Genomic DNA, 16,013 nt, shown 5'->3' on the forward strand with positions numbered 1-16,013 from the left:
GATACCTTTACCATAGTAAGAAAATGAGTGACATCAGGAAAAGAAGCAAAATCTGGAACCATTTCAATTTTGTTGACAACACAGTGGCAGAGTGTAGAGTCTGCAAGAAAAGAATATCCTACAGAGCCGGCTCCACAAACAACCTGCACAGCTGAGGCACTTGGTATTTCTTAATGCCAACCTCGACCTTAATTAAAGATCTGGGTGTTAATTTTTTTTCTTTTTGTTTTGCATATTTTAATCTATATTTTATTATGTTGTGGTTTGCAGTGTTTTGTGTTGTTTCACTTTAAATTTGTTTAAAAGGAAAAAGTTGAAAATTGAAATAGTTAAAAGTTGAATTGTAAATAGTTGTTTTTTAAATTTTCTGTGGAGTGTAAGAATAAAAGCATATTTATATAATAAACACATATATCATATATAACATATATATGAATAAAAAGCAAGTTTTTTTACTTAGTAATTCATTTTGTGCATAATTTTATATTGTTGTTGATAAATTAATGAAAGCAATAAAACAACCTGAAGAGCCGCTTGGGAGCCGAAAGAGCCGGTTCTTTTTAGTGAGCTGAGCCGAAAGAGCCGGTTCTCTAAAAAGAGCCAGAATTCCCATCACTACAGAGAACTGGTGCTCTATCCAGTACATTTTATACATCCATGAGTGAGCAGCTTCATAGGAATGAACGGAAGCAAAGGGGCGGTGCTCTATCCAGTTCATATAATACATCCATGACTTATACCACCTAGCGAGGAAAAAAAGTATCTGAAACTCGTAGAAGCCGATTCGAGCACTTGTATCAATTGACTTGTAGTTGTGTACCTGTAACAAGGATGTGTGTACCTGTAGCCCTATTTCGTGTTAACAAGGTATAAAAAAAATATTTACAACTTCAACTTTACGGTTTATAAATGCACAAATGTTGTGCATGTTCTCAGATTATGAAACACAAATGTGTGTATGTGTTTTGCATCAACTGCACCGCAACTATTGGAGCAAAAGTGTCAAGTGCATGACTGCTAGAATTTGTGATGCACAGGATAGGATTTGTGTACCTGTAACAAGGATTTGTGTTAACAAGGTATAAAAAAATGTACAACTTCAACTTTACGGTTACACATTTGTGACTTTAGTGTGCGCATGTGAAATCTGCAGTTACATGTGCTTGTGACTTTTGCACCAAATATACCTTCATAATATCATCATGACCAGATTTCTGGAGCGATCCAATGAATTTTGAATTTTGCATGAACTACAGTTAAAAACACACTAAACACAAACAAACCCACTACCACGCACAGGTACCACCCCCGCCTTCATTTGATCCGTGTGTGGGTTACCATGGCAACCGTGGTATATTGCAAAACTTGACAAACTGAATATGTGATCCTAATACTGCCCCCTGGTGGAGAGGACATTATTCCAGAGCAGCAGTATTCTGACATCTACAACATCCTGATGAACTACCTCCATATATATATGTATATATAGATACATACTTTATCTATATATACATATAGATATTGGGCAGTGGTGTTTTGATTAACTGATTCTAATGATTCAGTTACACTGATAACAACTGCTTTACAAGTCACTTATCACTCGTATGTGTGTCCTGTGAAAAAGGACAGGCAGTGTCATGCAGCCGTGCAGTGATGACTCCGCCCACGTTGAGTTGGTACTATTTTGTAGAGGAAAACCAATATAAACTACGCCATGCTGTGCTGTCCCGTGGCGAGGTGAGCTGGGAAAAGAGCCGTGAGAGATCAGACATTGTTAGGAGCTGAGAGAGAAAGAGAGACACAGAGTGTTGTCTCTTGCTGTAACAATAGTGAGCTGTCAATGTTAATCTAATGGTGGCTTCTGCACAGTACTGTAAGTAGTAGGCGTTTATTAAATTGGCATTAAAGACCAACAATAACAAACAGCAACATTTTAACTCCAAGGTCTTCATCAGGCTGTATAGAAGGAAAGAGTGTTGACTTACTTATTTGAAAACAACTATCTTATATGTGTTTTTAATGTAGTAATGTAATGAAGTTATTGTTTCCTGCATTTATTGTAGCAATTGAAAATGCTCTTGAACTACATGAACTACAGTCCCCCTCCCTCTTCCCTCATCCACCCTATTACTGTAGTGCCACCTACTGCATGTGCAAATCATAGCCAAACACAGACCTCCACCTGGAGGTGAATTCTAGTCGTCAATTCTGGACTTAATGCTAGACGTTATCTTCCGACGTTAATAATCCAGTGTGCTTGGATAAAAAAAAAATATATATACATATATATATATTTACATATATGCATACGTATGTATACATACATATATCAAATGATACATTTTAGACTCACAGCAGTTCTGAAGCAGAGAAATCAGAAGACAATTGTATACATTTTTATGGAAATATTTACTGACAACTGTTAAATTATTATTCTAGCCACACCCACAGAGAGGTGAAGTGTCACTGTAGTGTACAGTAAGCTTTTCACAGTATTTCTTACAGTATTTACATCCTCACTCTCCACACATTGATGCAGTGACAAGCATGTGACAAAGTCACATTCACGTCTACATTTCAAGTCAAACGCATTTACAAAAAAGCAAATATCAGCATAACAAGGAAACAAAATAATAATAATAATAATATAATAATAATAACAATGATAATCAGTTATCTGTACAGTGTTCTCACACAAAAATAGTTTATTTCACATTAACTGCAACGCAAACTCTCACAAGCAAACCATTTTGGTATGATTAGAAAGCAAAAACAGACAATAATTATGTTAAATATAATGTAAGAGTCACTCAGTAAATACATCATTTTCTTCATCTTAATATCTCATTCACTGCCGGCCATTTTGAACGCAGTGGTCGAATTGACTGCAATAGCAGTCAATGGCAGCTAATGAGTTGGGAAATATCTTTCCTGGCCACAAAGGAACAGGAAATGCAGTGTTTACCATAGAAACACAGAACTTTACAAAATAGATATTCTCACTGGCAGTTTGACTCAAACCTGATTTATACTCAACACTCAACAAAAACTGCCTGTGTGCTGTGATTCCTTTATTTTCATCGAAGATTAACTTCTACATGAAGACGTGGACATGACTGCTTATCACTGCACCACAATATGAATATGGACACCACAGCAGACATGGACAGTTAATGTCAATCAATCAATCATTTATGAACCGATTCTCAATTAACTTTGATAATGAATTGGTTTGAGTTGGCATTTGTAACAAAAATGCTGTTTGACCATGTGACAGTTACATTTGTTGAATATTCTAAACTCCAGCACATGAGAGTGCTGAGCTGAGCTAATGGGAGGAGCTAACAGGATGCATTCAAAGACCCTGGTCATTTTCATCACTTCTGCAGGACCTAGAGCATGTTTAGTTTAGAGGAGCTGCTTCAAGATGCATTCAAGAGACCTCTTATATTGAATTAACACTATAATATGGAATCCACTAAATAAATGCTTGCTGCTGCTGCCCCCTTGTGGTAAGAGATGCGCCACAAATGAGGCAGTTAATGGAGGAGATAGATTTTGATAATCTTGATAATCATTGATAAAACATTTGTTTTCAATATATAACAAATAGTAATATATTAACTGATTTATAGTAACTGAGTTTCTTTCCATACCCAATTAATTAGATTTTTCAGCTTCTCAAACAGGATTATTTTATGTTTTTTTTTCCACCGTTCAACATTTTTAAACAACTGATCGATTAATGGAGAACAAGTGGACATACTAGGTTGACGATGATTTTGTCCTTCATTTCTGAAACTATCTCAGTAAAATCATAATCCTAATTGGCTGTCGCCACAGCACATCACATTATCGTGACGCAGCAGTTCTAAACTTTTCGAGCTTGCAGGTTTGTCACAAAAGCACTTTTTTAGATTTCATGAACGTTGTGCGATGGAGCATAAATCAGGTTTTGAACAGTCTGTCTGTGTCTATTTAAAAACAGAACAATGACAATGACAAATCTGCTGAGCAAAAATCATTGTCAAACTTTCCTGTCAGTACAGTCAACAGTGCAAAAACATTCACATCAGAAACTCACTTCAGATCATCAAATCATTTATCTCGTCACCATAATCTTTTTGTTTTTATGATTATGATAATAATTTTTATTATTATTTCTATTAATAAAAATCACTGTAGGGAAGATGAAGCTGCTGCTGCTGCGGTAGCAGTTTTGCCAACTTGCCGACTTTGTAGCTGAATCTGGTGACTTTCCGACTCCTCCTAGCGACTTTTTTGTCAAAAGCGACTCATGACAAATCTCCCGACTGGTGTTATTGGAGACTTTTGTGGTGTTTGGAAACTCACACGTGAAAGCACGTATCCCTCTGCAGTTAATGTGCTGCCGGGATGACCGCCCCCCCTCCCAAAGCACTCACAGTCAGTCAGATCAGGGAGGAGACCTCTGGCTTACAGAGCACGGTGTAAATGTAAATGTTTCTTCACTCAGTTTCACACAAAATAAATCACTGCATTTGACACATATCAGACATAACACACATATATATATATATATGTCTGATATGTGTCAGGACTGATATCTGTGTGTCACGGTGCACTTGCTTATATCAGGCAAATGGTCAATTATAAAAATGAAGCGATGACATCATTTAGCAACTTTAAACTTATCGTTCATTTATCGTTATCGAGGTGAGCTGCTCAATATATCGAGATATTGATTTGAGACCATATCGCCCAGCCCTATTACTGCAGGAAATGAAAATGATGCCACGATATGCGACGCAGCCACTGAGCTAGTCTGACGACCTGTTGAATTTGTACATTTTTGGAATGGTAAGAAAATGCTAAGTATAAACTTAGCATTTTCTGAGAAAAATAACCTACCCTAATAAAACGATGAGGTCAGTGTCCTCCACTAGGTGAATGGAGGGAGAAATTCACTCAGTACTCATAGAGTAGAGATACCCTTTTTATCCGAGTTAAATTTCTACCAGAGTATCTGTGTTCAAGTAGAAAGCATCTGTCTGAATTACGGAGACTCCTCTATTAGTTCCTTCAAATAAGATTATTCACAAACAGGTTTTGCTCCCAAATAAGTACCCTAAGTACAAGGGGGTAACCGTCCTGAGAGAAATATCACAAATGAGTCATATTCTGCAGCTCACCTGTGAAATGATTACACCTGTCAGTTAAGTTACAGACCTGTTACGGTCAGAGCTCAGTGTCGCCCCCTACAGGGGTGTGTTTGGGTGGAGTCAATCAGATCAGTGATTTTGTAAATGACAGGGAGGAGGAGTGCGTTATGAAGGAATGTGTGTGGCATCAAGATTTATTCTGTGAGGCGTGTCGGTGTCCAAGTACCTGCAGCCTTCAAAAGCCATACATGAAATAATTTCAGTTCTTTATAAATAAAAGTCATATTATTTTAGGCCATATGCATAAAAGAAGGAAACATGTTGCCAATATCACGACTTATAGGATGAGGTTCAAGTCATGCTAAATAGTTGCCATGGTTTGCCATGGTGCAAATATGTTGCCTTTATTCGCTGGATCCCAACAAAAATCTTTGTTCAGTGAATATTTCTGGGGCTCTTGTCTGTTGGTCAGACTAAAGCAAGACCAGAGAGGCCATCTAAGGGCCTGATTTACTAACATCCCAAATAGAGAGCACTAAATTGCGTGCGCAAGCTTAAAGATTGCGCCTGCAACTGCTGGTTGGTGTATTGCGGGTGACCTACTTAAGGCGGATTTCCACCAGACACATTACAGCAGCGGTATTCACGGAAGATCATGCGATAATCCTGAAGGGAGTTCAGAGTTCGCGATCCCACGATACACTGTGGGCCTGATTTACTAAGATTCCAAATAGACAACGCTAAAAAGCACCGCAATCAGTTTCAGGTTTGATAAATCACTTTGCGTGTGCTAAGATAACATATTTACATTTTCTCCTCCCAGCACACGCAAGATTGCATGTAAACGCCTCACATTGCATATGCATTAAGGCAAGAACGCTAAATGGGTTGCGAGTGCTATTTTGCCCGTCTGGGGTACGCACTCCTCGTTGCGCCCTGTTAGTAGATCAGCGTCAACGCAAATTTGTGTGTGCAATCCAGTGTGTGCGCACGTTTTTTTTTTGCACGCGCAAAGCTTAAGTAAACAGGCCCTGTGTGTATAAAGGAAACAACACCACAGCTTCTTTCATTCTCCGACATGGAAGTACTGTTGATCTGTTGTCATAAATTATTTTATGTTTCTCCACTTCAACAATCAGTATCTCGTCGTACATTATGACTCTCCAAGACACTCTGAGTAATTGACTGTTGACCTGGCAGCACCGGTCACGAAGTAATGTTGATGTGAAGTTGTAATAGGCTATATGATCTGCGTATTGTTTTATTTTTGAAAGGGGGGCGGAAGTGTTTTACTTTGATTCTGTGTCGGACTTGCTGTCTGGTGCGATCTGCTCTGTTGAGCTTGAGACTCAGCAGCGCTGCTGAGACGTGCCGCATTGTGTCCGGTAGAAATGCTCTCATTGATTAGAACGGAAGCGATCAGCAACGGCGACCGCGCCGCTGACATTCCGTTGCTGTAGCGTTCCCGGTGGAAATCCAGGGTAAGATTGCCAATGCAATTGACTACAGGCGCAGAAGTGGTTAAGACCATCCTATTTAAATGAAGATTTTGCGCTAGTCAAGAGGAGAACAACATGGAGAAAGAGCAGACTTAACGGAAGGGCAAAATGAAATTTGCAGCCACTGAACAGAAAGAACAGCTGGCGTTCTGCGATGAACAGATAACTGAGATCGAGGGATATGACATCCTTGAAGGGGCTGTACCTATGTTATGACTATGGATGTTTCTGTAAAAAAAAAAATGCATATTCATTAAGGCAAGACCGCTTAATGGATGTGAGTGCTATTTTGCCCGTCTGAAAGACGCAATCCTCATTGCACCCTGTTAGTAGATCAGCATCAACGCAAATTTGCGCTTGCAAACTGGATTGCAAAGCTTTAGTAAATCAGGTCCTTAGACTCTGGGCAGTCCCCGAAGAGCACTGACTGACATTAATCGACTAAACAATGAATCAAGTCAGTACACAGACGAAAAATGATCATTAGTTTACAGAATGTGATGTCATCTTGGGTCAGACTCCACACTAACACAACTGGGAATGTCAAGTTGAAGACAAATGTATTTTAGGGCTGAAGCTAACCATTATTTTAAATTATCAGGTGTGCACTTAAATATATCTGTATTTTTGACCTCCACCAGGATGTATATGTTTTCGCCTGAGTTTTTTGGTTTGCTTGTTTGTTTATCTGTCTGTCTATTAGCAAGATAACTTGAAAAGCCGCGGACAGATTTGGATGAAATATTCAGGAAATGTCCGCAATGGGACCAGGAACAAGCCATTACATTTTGGCGTGATCCGTGGATGCTATCACCATTTTAATCGCTATTTTGTGGGGGCTGAGCTGCCTTGGTGGAGGTCTGCACTCTCCGAGTGCTTTTCTCGTTGCATTTGTGGTGTGAAAGTTTGGAATAGTTTGATTGAGGAGCACAAGAAATGTTCAAGCCTAAAACTATTCAAAAACACATTTGAAAAAAAGATTTTCACAAGATATGGGATAATGGTTTTTGACTATCACCAGGTGATCACTGTCAGCTATGCATTTTTCTTTTATTTTAACAGATTTATTAATTTATAATGTTTTGCCATGTATGTATTATGTTTGCATGTTCAAAATAAACTCTCTCATAATTAAAAAGATTAATAATCCATGAATCATTGCAGCCCTACTTTGTTTTCATTTTAATTTCTTTTTTAAAAGAAGATAGCAGGAGCTTGCTCATCAAAGATTTTCTGTGTTGAACTATCATAAGTTTTCGAAAAAAGAAACTTTTTTAGTACATTGAAAAGAATGTTTGAAATATGCTCATTCTGGAGCTAGAAACGTTTTATCAACCTTTGTTTACATTTGCAACAGTACCGACCATTAAAGGTAGTCCAAGTTGATAATGAGAAATCATTCGATTATTCAATTAAATAATATGAATATATATTTTTGTCATTTAACTTCAAATAACTGATGAATACAACCAATAAAAAGTAATCAAAAGTACGGATTTAAAAAGGTTGTATTCTTATTTTCTCTGACCTTTTGACCTATAGCCTACTAATAGGACCACATAGCCTCATATTCACAATGGAATATATCTTTCATAAGTGGTGGGGGATCATATTTGTTTCATTAAAGTTATTATGAGTGAGCGTTTTGGTGTTTTCTCAACGATGGCTGAATTACGTGATTGAGGCTGGACTCACTGGACACATGGTCACTCATGTCTGTCATTCACTCTGGCTCTGAGTCTCCTGCGCACCTTACATCAAAAAACTAAAAATGATATACTCCTCAGAACTCAACTAAATACTAGCACTCTTCAGTATGAAGCCATGAATATATTTCACAATAAGTCTTTGAACACAATAAAGAAATAAATGGATTAAGGGAACTGAAGAGAGTGCGTTTACTTTGAAACAGAAAGAGGAGTTGTGACACGGAGAAGATAAACAACTTTCACTGCATATTTTGCATCTCCATAACTCGTGATTCAGCCGGCAACCAATCCTTTAAAGAGCATTTCCATGTGATGCTCCAAACACACTGTGTCAGAAGAAAAACATATAGAAAATGTATTTACACTTTATATTTTAGCAGCAGTTTGCTGGGAATAGTTAGAGAAGAAACTAACATAGGCTCAAAGTGCATCAGTGTGAGGACAACGGACCACACAGTGCCTTCCATGATGCACAGACATATGGCAGCTGCAAGCACTCGGCACCAAAGATGGAGGAATAAATGGAAGGATCAGGTCAAACTGTTACAATATGTTCAGACAGGAGAGACTTGACTGCACACTATATTGAATATGGGGAGGAATCCAAGTGAAATCTGAAGTTTTAATGAGTCTGTGGCATTGAGCTGAAGATAAAATGCAAGTATGCCTACAAGTCTCATCCCTATTTTGACCTTCATTACCTGCGTTGTGGAATATTTAGGCATCATAAAGCATGTTTTAATCGGTGAGCTTGAAACTAAACTCAGATTACAGCTGGCTCAGCTGCAGAGGGACAGCCCTGCACTGTCCAGGGTTATCCAGATAAATTAGAAATGTACACAAGCATACACTGGCATACACACAGACGACTCATGGAAGATGTATATATCTTGAGCTAGAGTTGTGACAGATGTGGAGCGAAGTCTGGAGGATTCAAAGATGACCGTGTTGTTTGACACATACACTGAAGAGTGCTCAAACAGAATAGTTCCCACAGTGGAGCGGAAGTCCCTTCATGAAAATCTGCTACAGCCTCCATCCAGTTTGTCCTCTCACCTCATCCTGTCCTCCCGTCTTTACTCATTCTGGGATCTGCATGGCCATCACTGCAGGTTTGGTCTTAAAATACTGGTTGAAACGAAGCACAGCGTACCTGCAACAAACACAAGACACAAGTCAATTTCTATTTTCTTCTGCTCTGCACATACATATATCTATTCTATTTTTTTTAAATGGGCAAATATATGATTTAAAAACAAGGCATCGCCAACAAATGTTTGGTTATGTACCATAATGATGAACATTTGAGAGGAAAGGCATTATTATCCATACAGAAACTAATTAGGCTGGTGTGCTCGTTTCTGCAAACTTTCATTATTGGTTGTATAGTTCCTGCTTAGAAAAACAGTAACGCCAGCTTAGCTTGCTGCCATTAAGGTGTGTAACTTTTAGAAGAGTTAATGGAATATACTACCTTTGAGCATGTTTGTATTAGTGTAAAATGGTAATAAAATATAAACACATTTTCTATGTACTCTAGGACCTTGCTTTATGGAGGTCACCATCAGTAATTCTTACCACCACACCTTTAAAGTGGATGTTCCTGTTGTTCAAAGTGCGGTTGTATGAGGTACTGACACTTAACTGTGTCAGCTTTATCTGTTATCTGTTATAAAGCTGATTGATAGCAGGAAATCCTGACATGCACAATAATGTTGTTAGTATCATGATGATAACATATTTTGTGGTAAATGGAAAAAAAATAAAAACAGTTGATTTCATTATCATCTCATATCATTATTATAACTATTGATATACAGGATTACATTACAAAATAAGGTGTATAAGAAATATAACAGAAACATATGTGTATATGCTGTATAATAGATACGTATACTTATGTATGGAGATGCACCGAAAATTAGGCGACCAAAACATTCGGCCGAAAGACTTTTAATACCGAAACAAAATGTCCGAAAAAGCATGTTGCAATGACAAAAACTGTGGCCAGCATGCCCCTATCTATTATCACTTAGAGTCTGTCCAAGATCAGTTTGGAACACCAATAAAACAGCTATATATAATAGCTATATAACACCTATTAAATGCCCTGAAACTTGCTTGCATACAGCGCAGATTATGAACTCCCGACTACATTCACTCAGATCTAGGGCTGCACGATAAATCGTAAAAAAAGAAAAAGAAAAGTGATCTTAATTCACAACCACACATGATCTCATTTCTAAATGACATTGATTGTTCTGCATGTTATTTCATGAGCTGTATCGCAAATAAATGACCCTATTTTGCTCTCTGAGTTTCTCACCCCAATCGCAGCCTTCTCTCTCAACATATGAAGAAACAAGAAATAAATCTGTGTGTTCCGCAAGTGTAAGCGGCAAGCAGAATCACTCACAAAGGTTGAGAACATGGAGTGAAAACAATGAAAATTACGCTTTTAAGAGTCTGTCAAAACGATTTACTAAGATCTACTTTGATGCCCTGCACTTCATCGCAACTGGACTCTATCTTCTTCAAAAAGATAATTATTTGGATGTGGGGATAAAGCTGCACGTAAAGAAATGATCCAGGAGGATATGGAGAGCCCGCTTACAGAGAGGACAACGCAGGAGCGGATTTGATTTAACACAACACACTGCAACTCTTCACAAAAAGAGAAAACAAACTGCAACTAACTCAGTTCATAATCTGTTTGCCTTTTAAATAAAGGCAAGGATAAAGGGAAATTAAATACCAGGTGTATGCAAAGTGAGAGAGTCAACAATATTTAGTAAATCTAGTACATCTAAATCTTAAAACCTGTATTTCACAGGTATGTGGGTGGTCTGAAAGTAGGGATGTGAATCTTTGGGTGTCTCACGATTTGATTCGATTCGATTCCGATTCTTTGGGTCACGATTCGATTCAAAATTGATTCTCGATTCATATGATTCTCGATTTCTTGATTCATACGATTCTCGATTCAAAAATGTATACAATGCATAGTATGTTAAGGCAAATTATGGCACCAAAACAATACAGTCCGTATAAGATAACGTGATAATTTGATCACACAAAGGCAAACTTAAGACAAAGGTTAAAGCTCACATAGAGTGGTCCTGTTGCACATATATGTTAGTTATGAAGGTTTTTATGGTCAAAACCTCCTAGTCGCTGTAAACGAGGCCCGACAGAAATCTGTCTTTTCTGACGCTGTACTCAGCCACGACATTTCAGACATAAATCTCACACCCAGAAGACAGAGCGTGTTGTGATTGGCCAGCCAGCGCAGCGCCTTCCCAACTGTCTTGTGATTGGCCAATACCCAGAAGTATGGAGTTAAATTTGTTGCACTGATATTTGTATGTGTGCAAATTGTGATCCACACGTATTTCTTGATTTGTATGCATGTTTTGAGATCCACAAATAAAAAAATCCAATTTGTAACGTGTATGTTGATTTTTACAAATAAAGTGTGCATTTGTAAATAACGTGACATTTGTAAAACTGAAATTTGCATCTGTGAATTGTGATCTCGCATTTGTGGATCGCCAGAACATGCATTCCTCTCTTTTACGAATCGCAAAAACAGACATTGGAGTGCATGGTATATTTGTCTCAGTAATGCCTCCCTTCATCAGCAGGTGGCAGTGTTTTCCAAGTAGAATCTAGCTTCAATCAGTGAACAAGACGCTCATTCGTTTTTCAAAATAAAACCAGAAAAAAACCCAGGAAAAAACAACCGGCCCTTCTCGGCTCGGTTAAAGGGATAGTTCGGAATTTTAAAAACTCACCCGGTGTGATGGAGACGTCTGGAGACGTTTTCAAGAAATGTCATCCAGTTCTTCTAGTTGCCGAGTTCGCTGGTGCTATGGCTAGCGCAAGTCAATGGTACAAGTTAGCATGGCATTAGAAACACTCATACCGACTCCACAGTGCACCCGAGGCAAATCAATTAAAACACTGGACTATTGATGCACATATCTGTGTTGTGTAGAATAATATTTGAAGCAAAACTAACCTCGCATCGCATGAATCATCCATTTTTGAGGGACTACTTTCTCAGCAGCAGCAGAGGGCTATCTCGGTCTCCACAGACACTCGTTCACGTTCTGCACTTTGAGCATCCCTCTCACGCAATTATTCCGCTGTATATTCAGGCTCGTACAGGTGCGGTTGGGCTTGGGTGGGGGAAATATCCTCAACAGAGTCTTCAAATGTATTAGTATATTCTCCAAAAGTGGCCATTTTTGTGAGATTGAAGAAGCTAGCACTGCAGGCTACTCTGCGTCTGTAGCAATGACAGCAGGTAACAAACTATTATAGAACCTGTAACTTACAAGTGCTAGGTGATATCAGTCCGCCGCTGCCATAGCCTAATAGGAAATATGACACGCTGCTGCTGCTGCTGAGACATACAGTAAATCCTTCAAATTGCAAGGTTGGTTTTATTTTAAACATTCTATCAACACAGATATGTACATCGATAGTCTGCCGTTACAAATGATTTGCCCGGGGTGCACTGTGGAGTCGGTATGAGTGTTTTTAATGCCATGCTAACTTGTACCATTGACTTGCGCTAGCCATAGCACCAGCGAACTAGGCAACTAGAAGAACTGAAAGAAATTTCGTGAACACGTCTCCAGACGTCTCCATCACACCGGCTGAGTTGGAAAATAGGTCTCATGTCCAAAATTCCGAACTATCCCTTTAAGATGCCTTTCCACTAGCTGGTACCAGGTACTATTTTTAGTACCTGCTCTGGCGAAGTTCCAAGAGCGCTGAGTAGGTAGTACGCATGTTTCAATGAATCTGTATGTGACTGTATCAGACTCAGTAGACTCCCGACACAAGGATCAAGCGAACAGTGGCGAACTATAGATCCGCTAAAAAGACTGAACAATCCTAAAAATGTGGGTTAATCTCCGACAATTACCAGGGAAATGTCTAAAATCTTAACATTTTACAGAAGAGTCTGGTCCTCTACCGGCATCCAGAGACTGTGTCAGACGGAGTGTGTGCTCCGGTCATGTAGGACAAATGTTTTTAATTAACTGACAGTGAAAACAACTGCTTTACATGTCACTAGTCACTTGCCATGCAGTGTTGTGCCGGTGGAAACCCGCTATAAGTGGAGTGGGGCAGTTTCACTGTAACACATATTCACACACTGACACACTTACCCAAGGAAGTCAAAGTCGATGGAGGAGTATTTAGCCTGGATGAGTGCCCAAAAGCCCCAGAAGAAGTGAGAAGCCTTAAGAAAGTACAAAACAATTGGATATCAAATGGGGTGAAATCATGTGACATACTGTGTGTGTTCAGGACAGTGTGTGATATTGGTCCTCACCAGAGCAAACTTGTTGACTTGTACATAGAGCGTCTCCAGCTCAGCTGGGCTGACCTCTTCTGTCTTCTTGGTGAAGAATTTGTATGCCTGCAGGTAAATGGTGAGCCACTCCATTTGCATCTCTTGACTGGGGTAAAGCCCATAGTCCGGCTCAGTCATACCTGATTATATACAGTTGCATAATGAGCCCTAGTGATCTTGGTTGTGTGACGTCAGCTACTGTAACTCTATTCAACCACACTTCAAAAAACATTAAATATTACACTTCAACTTCTTCCTCACTTTCAAATCACACATTGTGATTCCACACACCTGCAAATTCATTGAAGTGGTTGCCGATGTCAAAGGCCTGGTAGTTGTAGCTCGAGTATTCGTAGTCGATGAACCTAACATGACCTGAAAAAACAACAACACATGTACAGTGTATGAAGATTTAGCTGGGATGAAATGTAAATTACTAAATACATAAGACAAGATGCATACTCATTTTATAATAAAACTGAATCTTAAGAAACATACTCGAATTTGGACCATAAACACAGTGTCTTCTTGTGTTAACATATGATGCTTTGCAGTCAAACCTCATTAAAAATGTCTCCTCTAAGGTGTGGAGGTATCCAGAGCTGCTGGAGAAGCTTAATTGGAGTAAAGTGACATTAAACATAATTGCCTGCATGTCATTTACACCCATCTCAGGGCCTGATTTACTAAGATCCCAAATAGAGAGCGCTAAATTGCGTGTGGAAGCCTAAAGACTGCGCCTGCTGCTGGTTTGCATTTTGCGAGTAACCTACTTAGATTGCGGCCTCAATTGACTACAGGCGCAGAAGTGGTTAAGACCGCCCTATTTAAATGAGGATTTTGCGCTAGTTAAGGGTTGTCAACATGGAGAAAGAGAAAGAGCAGACTCAGTATACAGGCACAGTACCTAAGTTTCCCTAGGACATCCTGCGTCGGTATGATGGACAGCTCCATCATTACCTGACATGTCAATCAAAGAAAACTATGGACTATGGATGTTTCCGTAAAAAAAAAAAGGTGCCCCACTCTCCCCCTGACTCACCTGCAGCTCACTGAGAGCTGCCAGGGGGTGCTCTGCTGTTTCTCTCAAGATCACACATAGGTCTACTTTCAATAGATGTGTGACATGTCCGCAACACTTTTTGTCAATAAGTAAATAAATAAATAAAGAAGATCATCACAACGGCAGCTGCGGCTGCTTTTTAGTCCCAGTCCGTCCCTGGTTTCATCTGTGTTCATAAGATAAGATAAGATAAGATCCTTTATTCGTCCCGCAGTGGGGAAATTCACAGTGTTACAGCAGCAAGAAAGTAAAGATAAGGATAATAATGCATTAACAAAAAAAGGACAAAATAAAGATACTAACACTGACTATATAAAAAAATGAAATAGAGTAGAATGTATAGTATACATAATAAATAATTTCCAGAATATATACAGTATAGACTAGGGCTGGGCAGTATACTGGTTCATACCGAATACCGTTTTTTTTTTCGTCACAATATGAATTTTTTATATACCGCCATACCGGTATATTTGATTACACAGCATCCGCACAACCGCGGCGCTGCTGTCTGCTTTGCGAGTGAGCGCTCTGGATGCAGAGCGTTTCATTAATGTTTATATATTTGTTTCAATCACTGAATGAAGCATGTCATATTTAAGACAAGAGTCATGATCTTAAATCACTTGCACAAAACGTTTGATCAGCACTCAGCATTTGTTTGTTTGTCATTTAAACCTGTGTGTGCAGAGAGAGAGAGGGGCGGGCGAGAGAAAGAGAGCGAGCGAGTGCGAGTCTGCGCTCTTGGTCATTAGTTCATTTACTTATTTTTGTGTAGGTTATATGTTGTGAAATATGTTTAAACTTAAATAAACTACACCTACAGGTAGTTATGTCTCATTGTATTAGTTTGTCCTGTTATTGACATCATGCTGTCATCTGGCTGATTGAAAGCCTCCGGATGCAGCGGATGCAACGCACACCAGATGCGCGATGCAAATACTATGAGAATATATTCGAATATCTGTGTTTTTTTAGAGGGAATATTTGAATATCATTTCTGAGCAATTTTGACAGCCCTATTAAGCTTGTCTTGGAATATCAAGAATGCATGAAGTTAAGTCAGCAGCACCCTTCACATCAACAGGTAATCAGGTAACATGGGGATTTTTTATAAAAGATGTTGATTTGCACAGTCAAAGTTGTGTATTTTGACTGCAATTGTCTTTGCATTCTGATTCCTCACTTCGTTAGAATCATGAGCTCTTCCTTGTAAACAGCATCATTTTC

The 16,013-nt window shown here is 38.9% G+C and overlaps 1 protein-coding gene across 1 annotated transcript in view; it reads right to left on the reverse strand.

Annotated features, from left to right (window-relative positions):
* Positions 1-9,429: 9,429 nt before the first annotated feature.
* etnk2 (ethanolamine kinase 2) overlaps positions 9,430-16,013 on the reverse strand; it is a gene marked incomplete at both ends in the record, with an annotated part of 46,765 nt that continues 40,181 nt past the window's right edge. The window contains 4 exons of the mRNA XM_083886042.1: positions 9,430-9,502; positions 13,533-13,606; positions 13,700-13,860; positions 14,012-14,095. Coding sequence (XP_083742168.1) covers positions 9,430-9,502; positions 13,533-13,606; positions 13,700-13,860; positions 14,012-14,095 — 392 coding nt within the window. The remainder of the gene's footprint in view (positions 9,503-13,532; positions 13,607-13,699; positions 13,861-14,011; positions 14,096-16,013) is intronic.

The sequence above is a fragment of the Microchirus variegatus genome, assembly GCF_963457635.1.
Source record: "Microchirus variegatus genome assembly, chromosome: 3".
Taxonomy (NCBI): Eukaryota; Metazoa; Chordata; class Actinopteri; order Pleuronectiformes; family Soleidae; genus Microchirus; species Microchirus variegatus.